The following is a 25119-nucleotide window of genomic DNA, read 5'->3' as shown; positions in this document are numbered from 1 at the left end:
AATGTTCAGTTCTATATCGATCATTCTTTCAGTCTGTTTTATCCATCCATCCATCAATCCATCCACCCATCCATTCATTACTGTACAGTTCTGTCTATTATTCCTATATAATTTAGTTTTTTCTGTCTATCCATCCAAAGTTCCATCTATCCATTGTTTTATTCTGTATCTGTGATACATTCTGTCTTTCAATCCATCCATCCATTCATCCATCCATCTATCGTTCCATCTATCCATTGTTTTATTCTGTATCTGTGATACTATCTGTCTTTCAATACATCTATCCATCCATCCATCCATCCATCCATCCGTCCATCCATCTATCGTTCCATCTATCCATTGTTGTTTTATTTTGTGTCTGTCATTCTTTTTGTCTTTCAATCCATCCATCCATCCATCCACCCATCCATCCATCCATCCACCCATCCATCCATCCATCCATCCATTTTTACATCTGCCATTCATCAATTCATCTCATAATGTTCAGTTCTATATCGATCATTCTTTCAGTCTGTTTTATCCATCCATCCATCAATCCATCCACCCATCCATTCATTACTGTACAGTTCTGTCTATTATTCCTATATAATTTAGTTTTTCTGTCTATCCATCCAAAGTTCCATCTATCCATTGTTTTATTCTGTATCTGTGATACATTCTGTCTTTCAATCCATCCATCCATTCATCCATCCATCTATCGTTCCATCTATCCATTGTTTTATTCTGTATCTGTGATACTATCTGTCTTTCAATACATCTATCCATCCATCCATCCATCCATCCGTCCGTCCATCCATCTATCGTTCCATCTATCCATTGTTGTTTTATTTTGTGTCTGTCATTCTTTTTGTCTTTCAATCCATCCATCCATCCATCCACCCATCCATCCATCCATCCATCCATCCATCCATCCATCCATCCATCCATCCATCCATCCATCCATCCATCCATCCATCCATCCATTCATTATTGTACAGTTCTGTCTATTATTTAATTTATAATTCAGTTTTTCTGTCTATCAATCCAAAGTTCCATCTATCCATTATTGTTTTATTCTGTATTTGTCATTCTTTCTGTCTTTCAGTCCATCCATCCATCCATCCATCTATTCATCTATCCAACCATCCATCTGTCCATTATTGTTTTATTCTGTATATATCATTCTTTCTGTCTTTTAATCCATCCATCCATCCATTATTGTACAATTGTCTATTATTCCATTTATAATACTTTTTTATCCATCCATCCATCCATCCATCCATTCATCCACCCATCCATCCATAGTTCCATCTATCCATTATCGTTTTATTCTATGTCATTCTTTCTGTCTCTCAATTCATCTATTCACCCATCCATCCATCTCAGTTCTGTATATATTCCTTCATGTCTTTTATTCTCTCCATCAATGTATCATTCTTACGTAAGTGTGGATGCAATGTTGATGTTTACATGTTCTCTGTCTTGCACACAGGACTCCTGCAATGATCGGCTGCTCTTTTGTAGTGGATCGTGAATATTTTGGAGAGATCGGTCTGCTTGATCCGGGCATGGAGGTCTATGGAGGAGAGAACATTGAACTTGGTATGAGGGTAAGTACAAACCAGACTTAAGTTACAGTTGTGCACTTGTCTCATTATTTGCCTTAAATAAGTAAGGACTTTTTCAAAAGGTGAATTTGCTCACAGAATCATTTGAATTGTAGCGGAGACAAAGAATTGTCTGCCTTGTTAATTTTCCTCCGTTGAGACATTCACAGTCCAGTGTATTATAATTCATTGAGCATAGAGTTGTTGTAACATGAGACCCTCTCAGAAATTACAATGCACCACCGCTGCCACCCTTTCCGTTAATTCACAGGTGACTGTGTAATTAACTCTATCCACAAAGCTTTAGCATTTGACATATGTTTAATTACATTTCTTCATGCTTTCATGCCCAAGGCGTCATGCTAGAGACTCTTCAGGAGGCAAGCATGTAGATTCCCCACTCCATCAAGAAGAAAATGCGTTGCCCACAGGAAAAGAAAGTACTCAGTGCCAAATTACACAGACTCGAACGCTTTAAAGGCACTAGGGTAGAATGAAAGTAGATTCCTGCAGCTGCAGCCCTGAGAAAAAATTTCATGGCCCACATGATCTGTGAGCCAGTGGGGAATTCAACTTGTTTAAATTCAGAAACTGTTCTTTCTGTGGGGTGTCGAATATCCTTGGAAGATTAGCATAATTTGGATTAAAAAACCCTTTAATTCATTTTGAAGATTCAGCAGCAGTGTTGGATGATAGAAGAGTCTTTTCAGCCTGATGATAGATTGAACTCTGGAGCTGAATAGTATTGTTTGAAATGTCTAATTGGAGAGTGTTTCAATTGTTGGAGTGTTAAGTCTCAGTGACAGCTGATACAATAGCGGATTGAAACATGTGTGGTTGTCTTAGCGAGTAGTTTCCTGAAATAGTGTGCTTTCTCTTACATATCAGCATAAAACAGCTTTGCTGAATCATCAGAGGTGTTGCTTTTCGTTTATTTTCACTAGATTGGTATTGATTGAAATTGCAGAGTACTATTTGTACCCTGATAGTCTAGATATAGTCTGGATACTTTGGGTCATTGCTGTGTAGATGTCCTGATATTTGATTTTGGTTTTCGTTAATACTTTTATTGCTATCCTATTTTTATGCACGTTTTAGGATATCGTGCACAAAGTTGCAACAGATTTAACATTCAAACGTTTTTTTTTTAATAATCTTTTTTTTTTTTAAGTCTTTTACTTTATAACAAATAGTTTAGAATTCTATATTTTTAAGGTTGGTCTTGTAAATTGTGAAACAAAAACATGATGAACTACATTTTTTACATTTGTTCAAATGCATTTATGCGTCTTGTTTTGACTACGACATTGGTTCAAACTTCTACAAATCAGAAATTTTTGAAATGTAGATTTCACACGTTAAAAATATAATTTGACCCCATACTGTGTCTATTGTATTGACACACTGCCTCCGAAACTTTCGTGCATCATAAAAAAATGTCTTGAATCTGGTTCAATTCTTTCTGTTTTTCTCATCTGAAAAAGCGTTTTGAGAGGTGTTTTGACAACCAACTTGATTTCACCAAGTAGGACATGTTCCTGGATTAACATCTACAGTGCATCCATAAAGTATTCATAGCGCTTCACTTTTCCCACATTTTTTATGTTACAGCCTTATTGGAAAATGGATTCATTTAATTCAATAAATTCATTTATTGCCTCAAAATTCTACACACAAAACCCCATAATGACAATGTGAAAAAATAGTTTTTGAAATTGTTGCAAATTTATTACAAATAAAAACCACATGTACAGAAGTATTCATTTCATTTTTGTATGTTTTACCTTTAAATAAAATGAGGAAAACTTTACTCTATTCGATATTGCTATAAACATGCAATCTGTATGTATCGCCACAGTGTGTCTAAGCACATGTTTCTCCATTACATGATGTAGAAGAGTTCTTGTAAGTGGAAAAATGACAAAATTGCCAGTTTAGAAAATGTATCAAATTCCCAGCTTTAAACCAATTACTTATTGATGCTGAACACAGTGATGGCACATATGATCCATCTCAGCCTCTGGTTAATCCTCCAAAGCTGCAGCACCTCATTCGAGAGTGATAACTTTGACTGACAGCTACATATTTAATAATTAACCTTATGCCCCAGCAAATAAGCAACTGTTCACTGTATAAAGAGATCCAGAGGCACGGAGTCAAAGAGAAGACAATGTAGAGGAATCAAGTCTGATTAAATAGATTATATAAAGAATACAAAACGTTAAGAGAAATTTGAAGCTGTATGATGGAAGTTTAATTTGTGTGAAGTTGTTCCAAATGCTCACAAGGGAAATTAAAAGTGTTGTAAAGTCGCTCAGAAAGAGCTGAATTGACACTTACAGCCCAGAGTAATTGCATTTTAGTATATGTCAGTTCAATTATCCTGATTTTATTTTTGCTCTTTTAAATAGGAGACTTACAGGGGTCCCTTTTTTGTGAGCGGACTTTTATATTATAAGGATAATTAACAAGTGTGTCTTCACATATAAAATTCAAAATAAGTGATTGAATTATTTCAGCTATGCAACAACTTGTTAACATTTAATATTTTCATTAAATACCTTTTAATTAACACATTTAAACTGTTGAACTGCTTGTGTGTTCTCTATGTAGATCATCTTCATAGATATGTGTGTGAGTGCTACATCTTTCAGTTCTTTTTTTTAATTAATTTTTATTAAAAAATATTTTTCACTCATTGTTATATTGCATCCATTTGCCAAAATCATTTAAGTTAATTCTTTCCTACACAGCACCCCATATTGACAGAAAAAAACAGAATAATTGACATTTTTGCAGATTTAATTATAAAAGAAAAACTGAAATATTACATGGTCTTAAGTATTCAGACCCTTTGCTTGGTATTTGGCAGAAGCACCCTTTTGATCTAATATAGCCATGAGTCTTTTTGGGAAATGTGCAACATGTTTTCCACACCTGAAGTTGGGGATCCTCTGCCATCCCTCTTTGCAGATCATTTCCAGTTCTGTCAGTTTGGATGGTAAACATTAGTGGACAGACATTTTTAGGTCTCTCCAGAGATGCTCGATTGGGTTAAAGTCAGGACTCAGGCTGGGCCATTTTTGGGAAAGATGCAACATGTTTTCCACACATGGATTTGGGCATCCTCTGCCATTTCTCTTTGCAGATCCTCTCCAGTTTTGTCTGGTTGGATGGTAAGCATTGGTGGACAGCCATTTTTCGATCTCTCCAGAGATGCTCAATGAGGTTTAAGTCAGGGCTCTGGCTGGACTGCTCAAGAACAGTCACAGAGTTGTTGTGAAGCCACTCCTTCATTATTTTAGCTGTGTGCTTAGAGTCTTTGTCTTGTTGGAAGGTAAACCTTCGGCCCAGTCTGAGGTCCTGAATACTCTGGAGAAGGTTTTTATCCAGGATATCCCTGTACTTGGCTGCATTAATCTTTCTCTCAATTGCAACCAGCCATCCTGTCACTGCAGCTGAAAAAAACCCCCATAACATGATTCTGCTACCACCATGCTTCACTGTTGGGACTGTATTGGACAGGTAATAAGCAGTGCATGGTTTTCTCCACACATACTGCTTAGAATTAAGGCCAAAAGTTATATCTTGGTCTCATCAGACCAGAGAATGTGTTTGTAAGGCAAACTATGCGGGTTTTCACATGTCGGGCCACTCTGCCATAAAGCCCTGACTGGTGGAAGGCTGCAGTGATGGTTGACTTTATACAACTTTCTCCCACCTCCCATCTGCATCTCTGGAGCTTGGCCACAGTGATCTTTGGGTTCTTCTTTACCTCTCTCACCAAGGCTCTTCTCCCCTGATAGCTCAGTTTGGCTGGACGGCCAGCTCTAGGAAGGGTTCTGGTCATCCCAAACACCTATTTAAGGATTATGAAGGCTACTGTGCTCTTAAAAGTCTTAAGTGCAGTAGAAATTTTGTGTAACCTTGGCCAGATCTGTACCATGCCACTATTCTGACTCCTAGCTCTTCAGGCAGTTCCTTTGACCTCAAGATTCCCATTTGCTCTGACATGCTGTGTATCAGTAAAGCATAAATGCCCAAACACTGATCTCTACTTCAGGGAGAATCAGCTCAATTGCATTTAGCCACAGCTTCAAAAAAGCTCTGAGCCCAAAGTTACATTTTCTGCTGGGTATAACACATTATCTGATGGGTATTCTGAGCTGAACCTCCACAGACACATTTTGGACACACCAAATACTTAATTAACATATTGTAAAGATGGACGTAATAGGTGCTTTTTAAAAGAATTTTTTATGTTCCACTGATCTCTGCTTTATTCCATTCTGATAAATCTAACGGCGATGAACAAATTCAGCTAGACCGTTGCTGAGATACCGACCTGAATCTCCAGAACCTTTCCTAATGATTCAAAGCACTTAATGAGATGGATTTCATGTAGAATCAGATGTAAAGCAAAAGCTGAACAGAGGCTAAATCAGCATGTCAGATCTCCAGTGACTGTTGTCCTTGCTTCAAACCTTCCAAAAGGGAGCAATTTTTTCATTATGAGCAGAGGTGAGCAGGTCTTTTCCATCCGCGGTCGCTTCTCTTCACACCCACACGAACACTGAATGCAGAACACAAAACAAACCAGTGAAGGAAGATGACCTTTGGATCATGTTGGTGAATTGTAAAGCTTTTAAATCTTTCTGAGCAGCATCTTTTACTGGAGGTTGCATTGTGCATTCACAATTGGTTTGGCCTTTGGTCAATTGAATGCAGTTTTAATGGACTCAAAGGCATATATTTGGTGCTGCTCAATTTCTGAGTGTCTGTCTCTCTTCGCTTCATGTAGATAGATGTAATTCATTTGCATAACTAACTAGTGACTAGACGCATGGATTAGTGCAGCTTGGGTTATTGGGGGAATGTGTTTATTTGTTGATTTAGAAAATTCTCTGAGACACGAAGACAAAGCTTTCTTTGGGAGCTCATTCCCTTGTCTGTGTGGATCATATTCAAGCAGATTTTCAGCAGACCCTGAGCTTTTACAAACTCAGAAGTGTGTAAGAATCAAACACATTTCAAGATAGTTTCATAACTGATCTGATTTAACCAGCTGGAGCACAAAGAACTCATTTTAAGTGTAATGTGATTTAGTCGGCTTGTTTTAAAAGAGGTTTTCACTTGTTTCCTTCAATGCTATCATTCATATATATATATATATATATATATATATATATATATATATATATATATATATATATATATATATATATATATATATATATATATATATATATTTAAATATCCGTAATTTAAATGTATATATATTTATATTTATTTATATAAATATCCATAAATATTTAGACATCGACACAATTCTAACATTTCGGCTCTATACACCAACACAATGGATTTGAAATGAAATGACCAAGATGTGCTTTAAATGCAGACTGTCAACTTTAATTTGAGGGTATGCATCCAAATCAGGTGACCGGTGTAAGAATTACAACAGTTTGTAAATATGCCTCCCACTTGTTAAAGGACCAAAATTAATTAGCTTCTAAGCTGTTCCATGGCCAGGTGTGTGTTATTCCCTCATTATCTCAATGACAATGAGCAGATAAAAGTTTCAGAGTTCATTTCCATTGTGCTGTTTGCATTTGGAATCTGTTACTGTCAACTCTCAAGATGAGATCCAAAGAGCCATCATTAGGCTGAAAAAACAAAACAAACCCATATATAAATCATGGATTTACTGTATATATTTTCTACCTGCCACATATATGTTTATTTGTTATATGTAGTTTATGTGTACATTTTGTTAATCAATTAGATAGACAATCAATCATTTAGTCAATCAATCAATCTATCCATTTTACACAAATCTTAGAAAAAAAAACGAAAATATCAAAAACAAAATGTGTCCTTTTTTTGGTTATGCTAAATTCGTATAATGAAGATATCGCTTGACAGCTGACAAAACTAATAATATGGCACAGACCGCTTGTAAGGACCTGAGCCAAGGAGATATTTATTCTAATGTTTCTCTCATACAGACCGAATTTATTTTCTCCTCTGAGCCAAAATTGAGCTTTATAATTTCCATTAGGCTTAGTTCTTCCTCCAGATCTGGAACAAGCTCGTTTTACTTTCCTCGTTCTGTGTTTAGTGAAGAGAAAGGGGATGAGAAACGCAGGCGCTTCGGGGGGCCGAGCTTTTTCCCTCTGTTATGCCTCACATGAGGTTCTTGATACATCCCACAAATCATGCTGTTTCAGTGTGTGTGTGTGTGTGTGTGAGCATATCCTCTCTCTCTGTGCTCTACCTACCCATCAGTGTACACATGTACGGAGAGAGCTTGTAATTTTGTGCTTCAGTTGAGGCACCAAGTTTTGACAATTTGTTTAAATGGAAGAAATGGATGGTGGTTCTTCTCTTCATGGTGGCTTTCTCTCATCTGGGACGTTCTGAGTACCCTAGCAGCTGCCGCCGGGGGGGACGAGACTACAGCTTATCAAACACATATTAAACGAAAAGAGCAAATGTCAAGAACGGCAGAATTTGAAGTTAGTGCTTGTAAAGCAAAGAAAAGATGGCATGAGCTGAATTTTAAACATGTTCTTGTAGAACCGGCGCAACTGTTCATGTGCTGTAGAGACTTGGCTGTGAAATATTGTCATATATGAATCAAGTACAAGGCAAACGCTCATGTACTTTATGAATATTCATAAACATCCTCAATGGAGAACTAGAGGAAACTTCAAATGTACATGATTGTACAACGGTTTGTAATCTTAGACATTAGTCCTGAAGCTATAGACTCTTTTTGTGGAGTGTGTAACGGAAGCTTTGAGACCTGCTACCTCCTCATTAATGGACTGTTGTGTTGTTTGCTTATGTGCCCTGTCAATCATCTTGTCACATCATCCACATTTCTTTCATATCTAATATCCTACATTATTGGAGACGTTAACCTGCTATTCGCGGGTCTTTTGTCTAGAGAAATCTCCTTAGGTATTTACATAATTATGCATGCAGAAGGTAATTACCAAACGCATTTTCATAAAAGTTCACATTGTTGTTGCAGATGAAATATAAGACAGAAAACATTGAATACATTTTTTTTTTCCATTACGTCAGATTTTTGTTAACAATCATTTAAACATCTTTACTTAAAGACTGTGTGAAATCCAAATTTACAATGTTTATTTTGCTAGTGCACATTGTAATTCTTTAAAGAGCTCCTATTTTGCATTTTAAAAGGTCATATTTTGGTATTGGGGGTATCCAACAACAGGCTGATATGCATGCAAGGTCAAAAATCACTTGCATTGTCTTAAAATATGCATTTATTTTTAACTAATTATCCCAACAACTCCCATATGATTCGTTCAGCGATTCATTTGTTCCCAAACCTCACCGTGAAGCTAATCTGCGCTGATTTGACCGATGACCCAGTCTGTTGCGATTGGTTGACTGTGTTCAGTACGAGACAGAGAGAAACACCCACCACTGATATGAAGTAGCAGAGAGTGTGAGAGCCCAATGTAGGAATGCAATAAAGTAATGCAGTTAAACACCAGCGCATTACTCTACTCTTAACCCTAACCCCAAGTAATAACATTGACACACATTGAATATTAATCTACACAGTGGCAAAAGTTGAACTATTTTGGAACAGTGTGTGAGGAACAGCTGATGGTGGCCATAGCAAAGACAAACGGCAGAGGATCGCGAGTTCAAAAACACATTTAAATTGTTAAAAGTAAGAAGAGTGCGTCGTGTTTTCAATGTGGTTTTGGACGCGATATGTGAACAGCCCCATACAGATTTAACCTGAGAAATACAGTACAAGCACTGATCTATAATAGATAAGTTATCACAAGCCGGGCAGGGTGATTACAGCTTATAACACACAATTAAACACATATTTTGCAAAGTACAGAAAATGAGGCAACAATTTTAATTACACTTGCATATGATGATCCGGAGGAAGAAGAAACTGGTCCATGTGTACTGCAACAGTTACTGATAAAGTCCCTGTCAAAGTCTGACGAAGTCCCATACATAATTGTCTCTGTTGCTCCTTCCTTTATTAGCAAACAGCTGGTGAATCCCACGTTTTAGCGTAGGTTATTGTAACAAAACAGAAAAATGACAGGAACAAACACAGCACTAGGTTGGCTATACTGTAGTGTTGTTGTGAAAATTAACTTCTATATTTTTAAATTCTATAAAATTAAATTCTATATAACAGAGAACATCTCAAGAACCGTTCCATTGGAAAGAGACATGTGATGCTTGTTGGTGTCTGTGAAATATGCCAGCATAATTTTTTTCAGTAAAGGTCAACTCACACTAAAAACCTAAATAACCAATTAAAGTCAATTCATCTTTATTTCTATAAATATGGATTGTGTCAAAGCAGCTTAACATATCAGTTCTATTCTGCCATGTCGTTTGCACATATGAATGAGGGCTTAAACTGATCTGAGAATATTCAATGCAATCTCAAAGCAGCTTGTAGGTTTTTTTTATTTACTGGCCAATTTGTATACATTTTATGATCTCATTCGTCCATTTTAGTAATGAGGGGTAGAGTTAGGGGTGGGGTTTGGGGACAGACCTCCTTTTAAAATTTGTACACTTTCATGTAAATGTGATCATATGGATTTGTATGAATTAACCACTTTTCTGACCTGCTCTTTGTGAGATCGGGCTGGAATATTGGAATATGTGTGCTTTATTCCTGCTTAAACTAGTTATTTCTGATCGGTGCCACGTGGGAGGGGAAATAGAATTGGGTTACCTGAATAGCAAAGTGTGTTTGATCATTTATTAAAGTATCTACTATTGACTGTTCAAATGTTGAGTTTTGTTTTTTGGCCCAGGGCTCAGCTGTTAGACCCCCTCTCGCACCTACATGCTAGCTTGAAACATTAGCTACATGATCTAAACTAATTGCACATTCCCATAGGAGAGTTGCAAATTAAAAACACAACTTAAACACTTAACATTCCGCTCATGTAATGCTTGTAAAGCGTGTTCTTATTGATCTGCTTAGGCTTAAACTGAAACAGAAAAACCTACAACATTATTAACTGTTTACAGTTGCTTTAGGAGCCTTGAAAGCTTGGGATTTAGTATGCGGTTATAGTTATGGGGTGTTATGCTTGAGGCCAATCAGAGCTTGCCAGTCAGGAAACTCTGGGTCTTTCAGAAGGAGGGGCTTAGAAATTAGCATTTCAGACAGACTAAGTTGAATATTGGGAAAATATGGAAAATAATAATCTGTTTTTTTAAACATCAAAGCCTGCTAAACTATTCAGCTTTTTTTTAATAGCATCATATAACCCCTTTAAGAATATTTAGAGTGTTTTAGCATTCTGCTTAGATTTCCCCATAATTTGTGCTTTTATCTTGCTCACTGGGGATTGGAATGTAAAACTGCTGTGCCACAATATTTATTGTGGAAAAACAGTGTGCAAATAAATATAAATGCAATGAAGTCAGTAAAAAAACAACTCCAGTTGGTATTGTAGAACAAAAGACTTCGATAAACGAGTAAATACACTCACTGGCCACTTTATTAGGTACACCTGTCCAACTGGTCGTTAACACATATTTCTAATCAGCCAATCACATGGCAGCAACTCAAATCATTCAGGGAAGACGATCTGCTGCACTTCAAACTGAGCATCAGAAGGGGGAAGAAAGGTGATTTAAGTAACTTTGAAAGTGGCATGGTTGTTGGTGCCAGACGAGAGTATTTCAGAAACTGCTGACCTACTGGGATTTTCTCGCACAACCATTTCTTGGGTTTACAGAGAATGGTCCGAAAAAGAGAAAATGTCCAGTGAGCGGCAGTTTTGTGGGCACAAATGCCTTGGTGATGCCAGAGGTCAGAGGAGAATGGCCAGACTGGTTCGAGCTAATAGAACGGCAATAGTAACTCAAATAACCACTCGTTACAACCGATGTATGCAGAAGAGCATCTCTGAATGCACAACATGTCCAACCTTGAGGCGGATGGGCTACAGCAGCAGAAGACCACAGCGGGTGCCACTCCTGTCAGCCAAGAACAGGAAACTGAGGCTACAATTTATACAGGCTCACCAAAATTGGACAGTAGAAGATTGAAAAAACGTTGCCTGGTCCGATGAGTTTCGATCTCTGCTGTGACATTTCGATGCTAGGGTCAGAATCCATCCTGCCTTAGATCAACAGTTCAGGCTGGTGGTAATGGTGTAATGGTGTTGGGGATATATCGTGTCAATGCTGCAGCCTACCTGAGTATTGTTGCTGACCATGTCCATCAATTTATGACCACAGTGTAACCCATTTTCTGATGGCTACTTCCAGCAGGATAACACAACATGTCAAAAGCACGAATCATCTCAAACAGGTTTCTTGAACATGACTATGAGTTCACTGTACTCGAATAGCCTCCACAGTCACCACAACTCAATCTTTTAGAGCACCTTTGGGATGTGGTGGAACGGGAGATTGGATGTGCAGCCGACAAATCTGTAGCAACTGCGTGATGCTATCATGTTAATATGGTCCAAAATTTCTGAGGAATATGTCCAGTACCTTGTTGAATCTATGCCACAAAGGATTTAGCCAGTTTAAACGGCAAAAGGGGGTCCAACCCGGTACTAGTAAGGTGTACCTATTAAAGTGGCCGGTTAGTGTAAGTTTCACATAATAGTTTAACAATCTGTTTTTGGCTTCAGTGTTGTTGATTTTTTTTTTCAGATCTTTTTGCATGTAGTTTTATTTTGCAAGTTTTTTTTTTTTTTTTTTTTGCCTTTGCAAAATCTATGGTTAATACGATATTAATCTATGATGCCATTTTTCTCTCTTGGTGTGATCAGATTTTTGTACATGAACTGCATTTTATTTTTGTTTTATTTTATGTAGAAAGCCTCTCACAAGTCCTTGGTATCCGAATGTTAGCAACCTCTTATACAGTGTACTGGGCTTCAGTGTTCAGCATTTGTCTGACAGTTTAAAGCCAAGCCTTGATTTATGAGTTCTAACATCCCTGAGCTTAAACTTTACATTAACCTTCAAACATCACTGCATTATATATCATCAAATGCTCCGCATGAGATAATTTTTCATGCCACGCTCCAAAAACTCCCCAGCATGCTATCTTTCTCTGAGTGCCTTAGTATTACATGTGGACATTTACTGTGAAAATGAGCACTTAAGGCATATTTTGATAAACACTTTTGCTAAATACAAGAAATACAATGTAAACCTTTAAATGACTCATATTTTAATGCAACCATGTAATATATGATATTATAATAAGTATACGACTCCATTCGATCCCATTTCCTTATGTCATTTTTATCTTCTCCATGTCTTTGCTAAAACCATTACTGTGCAACTCAATCCAAACAGTTTAAAGATCCTCGGCAAACACAGTTAGAGACAGCTAAAGGGGAAATGATAATTCATTTAGTAAAGCTCACTGGCAGAAATGCGGCCTCGGCATCCCGTCCTGACTGTGAGTCCTGAGAGGGGAAATGAATATGTAATTGGAAATCTTAAACTGATTTTTTTTTTAAGAATGTCCCCAAAGGGCACAAGGGAAATGTCGATTATCCTGTTGGAGTTGCTCACAGTGGACAGATGCTTTCAGGCTCAAGGCTTCTGTTTCATACTCCAGTGGCCAAAACCAGAGACATCTAGTAAGATTTATCCTTCCGGTTCTAGTATAAGCTCAAGCAAAAACATCTCATTTTTTTAAGAAATGTTAGGATTATAGAGTGTAAGAAATGCATTCACTCTGCCCTATAGCTGTATAAGAGGTAAGAGAACTCCTGCTACAGAAAATATCCCCAAACCATGACACTTCATACTCACCTTTCAATATATTCAAATATATGAGTTGACTTGTGTGCAAAAACTGGAATATTGCATTAGGCATTTGCAAATACCTTGCAGTCTTGTTTTTAGTACAGATATCAAATTTTAGAAAAAAAAATTATTAAATGGGATAGCCCATTGAGACGAACCATCTCATTTTCGAGGGGGTCCCTAAGAGGTACATAAATCAAACTGAGTACATCACGTTATAACAAACATACAGCTAACAAAACAATCAAGCAAACACTTCACCTGAAACACTTCCCCCAGTTTAAAGCCTAAGCAAACAAAACCATATAATCAAAAGTGCTATTTGATATACAAATAAATAATAAACATTTAAATTGAAACCAATATTAATAACATTTACAAGTTCAAAATCAAACAGAAAGTGCTCAGGGGTAGCTTAAATAATGTGTCGGTGCTCTTCAGTCCATGGCAATCGAAAAAATATTAAAAAGCCCTAATTCACATGGCCAATCCTCAAAAAAATATCTAAACATTATTTCAAGAGTTCACACTTAGCTCATCACTTACGAAGCTTGTTTGGCATGCTGTCCCGGGAGAGAGAGCCCTGGGGGGGGAGGGGGTTTCTTCAAGATGAAGATAGTTGCAAAGAGAAAAGAGGATATATATATAGGAACTTATGATGCTTTGATTGGAGGGTTGTGATTAGCTAATGTGAGCCAGCTGGGTTAATCATGAGCACGTACTCCTCTCGAAATTAGTTTAAGATATTAAACTTCACTAAATCAAGAAGCATTTTCTAGACAAGCAAAAACATCTGTCTTGTTTTATAATATGTCAAGATTAAATGAGTTTTTCTTTAAAACAAGCTAAATAATTTGCCAATGGGTTATGTAAAATAATCTTGATATTCTTTTTGACATAATATTAATTTGCTTATTCCATTGGCAGATTATTTTGCTTGTTTTAAGGAAAAACACACTTATTTTTGGCATATTATTTCTTAAAACAAGTAAATTTATTGCTTGTCAAGAAAATGCTTCTTGGTTTGAGAATTTTTAGATACTTGGACTAAACAAGACAAAAAAATCTAAGTAATAAAAGTATTTTTTGCAGTGTATTTACATCCAATGAACAAAATTGAAAATTGTCACATCTCTGCAATGATTCAAAAAATGTATTAATAAAGTCATCCGGAATGGCAAAGCGTTCTTGCAGGACTCCCAGAGTTCATCAAGATTCTTTGGATTCATCTTCAATGCCTTCTCCTTCATCTTACCCCAGACATGTTCAATAATGTTCATATCTGGTTACTAGGCTGGCCAATCCTGAAGCACCTTGACCTTTGCTTGCAGGAACTTTGCTGTGGAGGCTAAAGTATGAGAAGGAGTGCTATCCTGCTGAAGAATTAGTCCTTTCCTGTGGTTTGTAACGTAATGGGAAGCACAAATGTACTGCAAATACCTCAGGCTGTTGATGTTGCCATTCACTCTGCAAATCTCTCGCACGCCCCCATAATGATTGTAACCCCAAACCATGTTTTTTCTTTCACCAAACTTAACTGATTTCTGTGGGAATCTTGGGTCTTTGTGGCTTCCAGTAAGTCTTCTGCAGTATTTGTGATCATTTGGATGCAGTTAAACAGATGATTCATCAGAAACTAGAAGTCAAGTTATTATTTGTTGCTCTTAAAACTGGGATTGACAAGAAGACTTTTGTCAGGTAGTGAACATGTGCAAACTGGCACTGATTCATAACGCTAAGTTCTTCTGTTTTACTGCGATGATTGTGTTACCGCAGCGATTGCAAAATGTGATTTTTTTTGTTAGAGGAACCATGCAGTTCACTACCAAGCCTTTTCTTTGAGATGCATGATGAGACGTGATGTCAAAATCATTTTTTGCAGCTCTTTCTAAATCTCCATTTGAATTACCGTAGCACTTTTATCTCTCTGCCTATGTGACAGCATTAACTCATGGTCTTTTATTGCTATTTTTATCATGGTAATGATCATCAATAGCGGCTGATCATTGAAATTTGACTCTTAGAGCACAGGATGGCAAGAGGGTCCAATTAAATTACCCATTGCTTGATCTGAACCGTACATCACATAAAACCGTCTGATATAATTAGCGTGATTAAAATAATAGATGGCAAAGCTTTGTCTGTTCCCTTTCACGGGAAGAATGAGGAAGCGAGTGAGACTGAGAATATAATGCTCAAGAGCGAGATTTACTCAGAGGGCTGGGATGTGTCTCTGAGGATGAGATGATGTAACTTTTTAAAAACAAATGAAAACGCGTCAGTCGAGCGCTGGCTGAAAGTGAGAGGGAGGAGTGGATGAATTGCGCCTGCTGATAGCTCTATTAATTTGCCTGCACTGTTTGCATTGTTTTAGCACCTCGTTCACTAAAGGAATTATGCAAATCATGTAGCAGCAAACGCAGCCACAAAATCTGTGCTGAGTGAATTTCGCACACCACAATTGCCCGTCTTGCAGGTTGATTCTGAAAAATGCTGTTGGTTGTGAAAATGCCTGATTAAACTGGATTGCAGAGGGTTTGTAAAGAAGAAATACTGCACACAAAAGTGATGCAACTATTTAGAGTTTTTCCATTTTTTTTTTTTTTTTATAAATTCAGTTGTACTGCATTACAGTAATTGAACAACTTTCTGTTCATCAACTAGAAAAAAGTATCGATTACATTTTCCACTCCAAATAACCATTTTCAATGAAATAATGAAGATATTTTTAAATGCATATCTTTTTAGAAAATTCATTCATTCATTCATTTTCTTTTCGGCTTAGTCCCTTTTTTAATCCAGGGTCGCCACAGTGGAATGAACCGCCAACTTATCCAGCACATGTTTTACGCAGCGGATGCCATTCCAGCCACAACCCCTCACTGGGAAACATCCATACACACTCATTCACACACATGCACTATAGACAATTTAGCTCACCCAATTCACCTATACCACATGTCTTTGGACTGTGGGGGAAACCGGAGCACCCGGAGAAATCCCACGTTAACATGTGGAGAACATGCAGTCATATTCATATTATATATCATATATTTATGAATAGATTTATTTACTATTACAATGACTTAAAACAGTGTTTCTCAACAACGTTCCTGGAGGACCACCAGCTCTGCACATTTTCTGTGTCTCCTTAACCAAACACACCTGATTCTGATCATGAGCTCATTAATAGTAAGTACAGGAAACTGAGGCTACAATTCGCACGGGCTCACCAACGTTGACCAGCTCAAAAACGTTGCCTGGTCTGATGAGTCTCGACCTTTGCTGCAACATTCGAATGATAGGGTCAGAATTTGGCGTCAACACCATGAAAGCATGGATTAATCCTGCCTTTGGCCTCATTAGTACCAACTGAGCATTGTGTCAATGCCACAGTCTACCTGAGTATTGTTGCTGACCATGTCCATCCCTTTATGAGCACAGTGTACCCATCATCTGATAGCTACTTCCAGCAGGATAACGTGCCATGTCATAAAGCGTGAATCATCTCAGATTGGTTTCTTGAACATAACAATGAGTTTACTGTACTCAAATGGCCTCCACAGTCACCAGAGCTCAATCCAATAAAGTACCTTTGGGGTGTGGTGGAATGAGAGATTTGCATTATAGATGTGCAGCTGACAAATTTGCAGCAACTGTGACTCTATCATGTCAATAACGACAAAAATCTGAGGAATATTTCCACTACCTTGTTAAATCTATGCCACAAGAATTATGGCAGTTCTGAAGGCAAAATGGGGTCCAACCCAATACTAGTAAGGTGTACCTAATAAAGTGGCCGGTGAGTGGACAGTAGATAAGGGAGAGAGAGTGCATGTTATTTATTACACAGCTCTCTGGAATACAATTGATTTTGATTGGTCAATTGAGTTAAGTTTGTTATTCCTAATTAACACCTAACTAAAGCTCATGAGTCAAGACACAAGCTTATTCGCATAATCTTCTTTTGTATATATAGTAATTTTATTATTTTTTAAAATATAAACTTTCTTTTGAATTTATGTGTGCATTTAATTAGTTTTTTTGTGTTCGGGATGTTTTTTTTCCACAGTTAATATATTTCCTTTACATTTTTGACAAATTGATTCAGACTTTATTTAATATAGTTGCACTGTTAAACCCAACAGTCAACTTTATCAAATGAAATGAGTGTAGTTAACTCTAAATTTATTGAAAGTTAATTCTACTCAATTGAAAAGAGTTTTGAATTCAGTGTTGAAGGTAATGAGTTATTTAAATATTTCATGAGTTCAACTTTAATGGAGTAAGTGTACAGTACTCGTATAGATTGTTTTTTTAACTCAAATGGTTTGTAGCAAGTGCACTGAAAAAAGTGTTGCATGCAAAACTGTTGCAAACAATTTATTTGTGTTGAATTTAAACAAACAAATTAAATTGAGCAATGTTCAACTTAATTTGTTTGTTTAAATTCAGCCCAAATAAATTGTTTACAACCACTTAACGTAAAAAAATGGAGTAAATCCAAGGAATCATCTTTGAATAATTTTTTTCAGTGTGGTTTCCCCAAACAGTTTTAGTTGCATAAACTTATTGGGTTTTACAGTACTCAGTTGGTTGAGTTCTCTTCATTTATTGGGTTTTACTGTGCTCAAATTGCTTCATTTACTCAAATGGATTAAGTTCACAGTACTTAATCCTAGGATTCACAGTACTTAAACATTAGGATTAGTTTTTGAACCTAAATGGTTCGTTGCAATCCGTTTCCTCAAATGGTTTGAGTTACCTTAACCTTTTGGGTATTACAGTGTGTATATAATGTGTAAAAAATAAATGAATAAAAAATGTTGTCCCTCAATTAAAAAGAAAATAACACATTTAAATAAAAAGAAAATCTGCCTTACACAAGCATATAATATAAGCTCACAACTTATCTATTAAGCTTATTCCTTCTCAGTTTGGATTATTTGACCCCAGTTTCTGTACATCTTGAGTACAAATAACAGCAGACTGTACGACATCTCCTATGACAAACTGTACAATACTGAGGGAGACATTTGACAGCAATGATTGATTCTGCTCAATAATGAATAATGATAGTTAGTCTCAGACAATATGTCCCTGGCTTTAGCTGCTCACAGTTTGACCGCCACCATCTTGTTCTGCATGTATTTTTGACCTTCATCTCTCTTCTCCAGACCGCTTAATTGCGGCGACAAAAAAGAGTGAAACTCAGTAATGACAATCGCTCCCTCTCGGCATGAGGTAAATGTGTTTCTGTCGGTGCTCTTCAGCAATCATCATTTCATCAACATGGCTCCTGAGTCCAGAGTGAGTCTGATTTGTTTTACTAATGTTGTGAAAGGAGACCTGCAGGAAGACGTGCAGCAACGTGACTTGCATGCGGCTGATTCGTTGACTCTACAGTCATACCATATCGCTCACGCTTATACGCAGAGAAGGTCAAAGATAAACAGTAAGGATTCATAGAGGATATCCCATGTTTGGTATATATTATAACATGTAAGGTATTTCAAAAGATATTTGATCCAATTGCATGATAATTTATTCGCTGTTCTCCAATCATTCAGAAACAAGCATACAAATTGATTGCAGGATATAAAAGCAAATACTGAAGTGACTTTCTTTAAACATACAAATGCAAAGCTGAATATTAAAGGGATAATTCACCCAAATATGGATATTTGCAAACCTCATTCAAATTTGATTAAAATCTTGTGTTTTTTTTTTCTTTTTCTGCACTGTAAAACCGTCAACTTTATCAAATGAAATGAGTGTAGTTAACTTAAAATTGACTGAAAGCTAATTCTACTCATTTGTAAAGAGTTTTAAACTCAGTGTTGAAGGTAATGAGTTAATTAAATACCTCATTACTTAAACTTAAATGGAGTAAGTTCACAGTACTCATATAGATTAGTTTTTTAACTCAAATGGTTTGTAGCAATCGGTTTCCTCAGACGGTTTGAGTTGCCTGAACTTATTGGGTTTTACAGTACTCTTTTAATTTGAGTTCTCCTCATTTATTGGGTTTTACTGTGCTTTTACTCAAATGGATTAAGTTCACAGTACTCATTAGGATTAGTTTTTAAGCTTAAATGGTTTGTTGCAAACGGTTTCCTCAAATGGTTTGAGTTACCTTAACTTTTTGGGTTTTACAGTGTGTTGAACACAAAAGAAGATATAATGAACAATGCTATGAAGGGGTATCCAGTGACATCCATAGTGAAATATTTGGAGTACACAGTATTTTTTTGTGTGTTTTTTTAATGTCTGTATTTTGTGATTCAGATATGTTTTCTGGTTATTTATGGCTGTGAATTGCATTGTTGGTTCAATTTTGAGGTTGAAAATTTAACTCTACTGTTTAACAAAGTGACTGATTGACATTTTAGTAGTTTGAAATAACATAATGTATAAAAAATAATATATAGCAGCCTGTTCTCATGAACGTAAACTTAAGTATTTTACGTTTTGTCAGTTTACTGGCTAATTCGTACGAGTTCAGTCGTACAAAAATTTACGATTTTAAAAAGGAGGCGTGGCACCCAACCGTCATCGGATTATAAGCAAACCGTACTAAATTATATGATTGAGATTATACAAATTCATACAAATTAGCCACTAAATCAAACAGTTAAGAATTGCCGTGAGATTGTGTTGTATATAGAGAAATATATGGAGAGTATATGTATATAGAGTCTGTAAAATAACAAAAAATCTACCAGCAGTTTATTGCGAGGTTTTTGTATCATAATATACAACACCAATCCAAACAATATATCACTTTAAACTATTAAAAATATTAATAGATGTCACTTTTTCGAATTTTTAGGTTAAAAGTTGTTGGATGAAGGATCAAGGTCCCGTAATGCAATTCAAAAGTGTAAATAAATGAGGATAAATGAAAAATAAAAAACATGAATCCACAAACATAAAATAGGGAAAACTGCTAATTTACAGATGTATTTTACAGTGGGAAATCAGTGGTTACCAGCATTCTTCAAAATATCTTCTTTTGTGCTCTACAGAAAAAAGAAACTCAAACAAGCTTGGAGCAACCTAGGAGTGAGTGAATTATGACAGAATTGAAATGTTTAGTAAACTATGCATGTAAAATGGATCCATTCATTTTTTCACTTAGGTATTTTAAAAAAGTCCTTTGGCAAAGCATTATAACTCTCGAACCAAACCAATAATCTATAAGATGAATCGCACCAAAATGTATGTTGGAAATAAAACATACACAAATTTACAAGACTGTGCTCTTAGCCTTAAATAAAACATTCCAAATGACTCTTCAAAAAAGGAAAAAAAAATTTATAGTGGGGCTAATAATTCTGACTGTAACAATAAATGTATTATATATATTTGTTACTAAATAAAGGTTTAAATGAGCATTTCATACAATTTTAGAGAAAATTTCAGACAGGTGGGCTTTCAAAAATTGATCGGAGAAAGAAGTAAGCCCCTAAAGTAAGAAAGGTTGAGAACCCCTGCTTTAGATTATGTCACTGACCAATAAAACCTCACTTGACAGCTTTACTACAGCTGAAAACAGCGAATACACCAGTAAACCATGATTTGATTTGCTGTTCGAGGACAGACGGTCTTTATTTAAATGAAATGCAAATTATTTGCATCCTAAAGAGCATTTTGTTTGGCAACGTCTCTCTAAGCAAGATAACATTTCATTTAGTTATTTATTCATTAGAAATACATTAGCATATAGATTACCCTAATGCTAACTCATATTTCGATGCCATTTGATTTTTATCTTAGAACTGTTGAGTGTAAAAATCAATGCTTATAGTAGGTTTTGTCTCTGGCAACCCCTTGTAACACTGTGTTTAATGCAGGTTTTTCCTTCTCAAAGAGTGGGCAGTCTCTTTACTCAACTCTAATCCAAACAGTGAAGGCTAACAACTTAATTTGTTGTCTTTTGTCTGTTCCTTCACTGAAAGTAGGCTTTTATTGAGCTTGAACAAAGCACACAATGGAGTTTTCACTGTAGAGAGAAAGCGAGCAGGAAAAAAAAGGTAGACCAACAGCATGTGTCGTCTGGCAGTAAGACCATAACCGAGCTCTACTGCTCCAAGATTGATTTTGTACACCAAGGTCGCATTATGGATCAGTGGTGCTGGAGTTGAAAGTATTTCCACAGCTAATAAAAGTCAGTGAATGCATAGCTGGTTCCATTAACGTCACGATTAGTTGAAGATAGACCGCTAGTGGTCAAAGCAAAGGAGTACTAAAAGGACCTAGTGCCTTTTCTAGTAGACCTTTCAAGCATAAAGCCACACATGCAGTTCATTTGGAGATGTTGCATCATATTATTTGGCATATTTTTGAATAGTTTTGCTCGTTCTTTTTGCCTCATTTTTAACTGTTTCTCCTTTTTTCATTCGCATTTGTGTTCTCCTTTTGTATGTCTAGAATAGAATGTCCCTGATTTTAATTAGACATGCTGGATGCAGGGTGACACTGTGAGCACTGTTGCCTCACAGCAAGAAGGTCGGCTGGGTCAGTTGGCATTTCTGTGCAGAGTTTGCATGTTCTCCCTGTGTTCGCGTGAGTTTCCTTTGTGTGTGCTCTATGGATGTTTCCTAGTGCTAGGCTGCAGCTGGAAGGGCATCCGCTGTGTAAAACATATGCTGGATAAGTTGGCGAATCATTCTGATGTGGTGACCCCTGATGAATAAAGGGACTAAATTGAAGGAAATTGAATGAATGCTCGATGCAACAAAACAACTTTCTCCATTGCTGGATGTTTGAAATTAGCTGTGTTTTCTGCATTATCACAATATGTAATCATAATTCATATTATTATAAATGTTTGTTCATTTAAAGGACTTTTCTGTTCACCACAACTCAATTTATTTGATTAAAAAGTCAGTAAACATAATGATATTATGAAAAAGTTTTTAATTTTTTTTAATTGTAGTATAATTGGTTACTTAACCTAATTAGTTACTTAATGTACTTTTTTTGCTGTAAGAACTGTTTTCTAATGTAATATATTTTAAAAAGCAATTTATCTGATTTTCTGAATGTTATTCCAGTTTTCAGCATCACATGATTCTTCAGAAATCATGTAAGTATGCTAACTTGGTGCTGAAAGTAATTTATTATTATTATTATTATTATTATTATTATTATTATTATTATTATTATTATTATTATTATTATTATTATTATTATTATTATTAGTGTTATTATTATTATTATTATTATTATTATTATTATTATTAGTGTTATTATTATTATTATTATTATTATTATTATTATTATTATTATTATTATTATTATTATTATTATTAGTGTTATTATTATTATTATTATTATTATTATTATTATTATTAGTGTTATTATTATTATTATTATTATTATTATTATCATTATTATTATTATTATTATTATTATTATTATTATTAGTGTTGAACTATTTGTGCTGTTTTTTCATATGAAAACCCTGACTTTGTTTAAGATTGTTTGATAAAGTGTCAAATTTATTGCAAGTTGTAATAACGTTCGTTGTTGTTGTGGGAAGAAGTAGACAGGGTCGGCGATTCAGGTAAGTAAATGTCTTTTATTTTTAAATGTAGCCACCACAACACTGTAACTGTGTGTGTGTGTGCTCTCTCTTCTCCCGGCTGCTCCTTGTGTTCTCCTTAAGAAGGGTGTCTCTCCGGCCCAAATCACTAGAATAACAGGTGTTATTTATTATTTCTGATTGACCTGCCGATTAGCCGCCGGGCTCTGAACGTGTTCTCCCCCTTAAGCTACGGTTACACTGGGCTTTGTGTGTGCAAAATTCTGTCGTACGGCGCTGCGAAAAGGGGCGGGATTAAACAAGATAATTAGACATTTAAAAAACCGAGCTATTGCTCCATATTTTACGTTTCTGTCCAGAGAGGTCGTGTTTTGATCCTCGATTGGTCTCACGCAGTCAAGTGATGCGATTTCGCAGGTCAGAGTTCACCAAGCTTGAACTTTCCACCGCAGCAACATGCGAAACTTGACGCATGACTTTGCGTTTGCGGTCTATGGGAGGAAAAGCCCAGTGTGACCGCAGCTTTCTTGGGTGTTTGATCATGCTTATATATTTACTGTAACTTTTAAAGCTTATGCATTATATATTTACTGTAACTTTTAATTAACTGACGACAAACCTATTATTTTTCTGTACTTTTCCGCTCCAGGACTAACTTTATGTATTTGTTTATGAAATATGCAGGGTTTTTTACATTACTTAATCATCTATATATTTTTGTTTGTTTGTTTGTTTGTTTGTTTTGAACATTATAAACTGTTAATGTAGACCAAATTGTTCAGTAACTGTTACTGTTTTAGTTTGGAAAGGTCATTTTTGAGAAAGCCTCTGATAGTGAGAAAGAGAAGAACATCGATATAGCCTCAGAAAACGTTTTACAGAAATCTTCATCAAATTTGATATATAAACTTCAAGGCATATTTTTTCTGGGTTATTACATGATTGATTTAATGTGTTTGTATCAAACAAATATTTGGGAAAAACAAATATTGAACACGGTACAATTTTTCTTTCTCAGTACTTCATAATGTATAAATTTATTATACAAGAGTACGATACCAAGTGATGTACATGCTCTTTTCCCAAGTCATGCATATGCAATGCTAATAGCCGATTATTAATCTACATGTACGCATTTGTAAGGATCCAGTCTCTCGGGTCAACCGACCTTCCGTATCTCTTCTCCAGCAGCAAAGCACTTTCAGCAACGTTACCCTGAACCTTCTTGTGCCCCTGTCATCACTGCGGCAGCAGCAGGCTGGCTCTGCTTCATAATGGCATGCATTTACTTTTTTTTTCTTCATATATTTCTGTGATGTGGAGGCAGACGCACAGTCAGAGTCAGCATAATAGTGTGACTGTTGGGTCTCAGGGGACGAACATATTTGCACTCATTCTTCCACACGTTCATTTATCATCCCCTGTTTCTCTCATCTCAGCACAAACTAATGGCCCTTAACACTTAATTGCTGTATCAAGCAAGCTCACACACTTTCTATTATGAAGGGGGCAAACCTCTATGGGCAAATAGGCGCCCTAAATAAAAAGCAGTTCATTTTGAGTGCAGTCTGACTTGTGGATGGAAGTGTTTAGATGCCAATACATTTGACTTTGTTTTATTTTTTCTTATGTAGTAATTTGGACTTTTTTTTGCTGTTGTATTACACTTAATAATAACATTTGTATAGGCATATAATTGAGTTCAAAATAAATGTAACCTTTTAACTTCCACTTGAAGTATTAAATTGGGGAGTTTAATTGTGTTTCTGACAGCAATCTGAAGTGATTTGGGGACCCCCAAAATGTTTTGACATGCCCTGACATTGCTTATTTCAGCTACTTATTACACAGTATTGGCCAACATGTATGTTTTTATATTCAGCACAAACTGTGCTACAATAATATGTTAGAAATATGGAGGTAAATGCTTGCATTTTTAAGAAAACAAATACTATGCATGGAAGCAGGTTGTTGAGAATGAAATGTAGCTGAAATAACTGAATTGGCCTGAATAAACTTTTGAGTAACCAGTCTTGTAGGCTAGAATATTTATGTGAATTATGTGAAGATTATTCTGTTCTCTCATTCAAAGAAAACATTAGAATGATTTACATTTTGTAAAGTCGGTTTTGGGTCATTACCACGTAAACACTCTCGGTA

The 25119-nt window shown here is 36.0% G+C and overlaps 1 protein-coding gene across 1 annotated transcript in view; it reads left to right on the top strand.

Annotated features, from left to right (window-relative positions):
• The window catches only part of galnt9 (polypeptide N-acetylgalactosaminyltransferase 9), a 186438-nt gene that overhangs the window by 132492 nt on the left and 28827 nt on the right, over nt 1–25119 (top strand). Inside the window, exon 6 of the mRNA XM_056457466.1 lies at nt 1472–1589. Within this exon, the coding sequence (XP_056313441.1) occupies nt 1472–1589 (118 nt within the window). The remainder of the gene's footprint in view (nt 1–1471; nt 1590–25119) is intronic.

The sequence above is a fragment of the Danio aesculapii genome, chromosome 5 (genome assembly GCF_903798145.1).
Source record: "Danio aesculapii chromosome 5, fDanAes4.1, whole genome shotgun sequence".
Lineage (NCBI taxonomy): Eukaryota > Metazoa > Chordata > Actinopteri > Cypriniformes > Danionidae > Danio > Danio aesculapii.
Note: the sequence above shows the minus strand (reverse complement) of the source record. Positions and strands in the feature narration are given on the sequence as shown.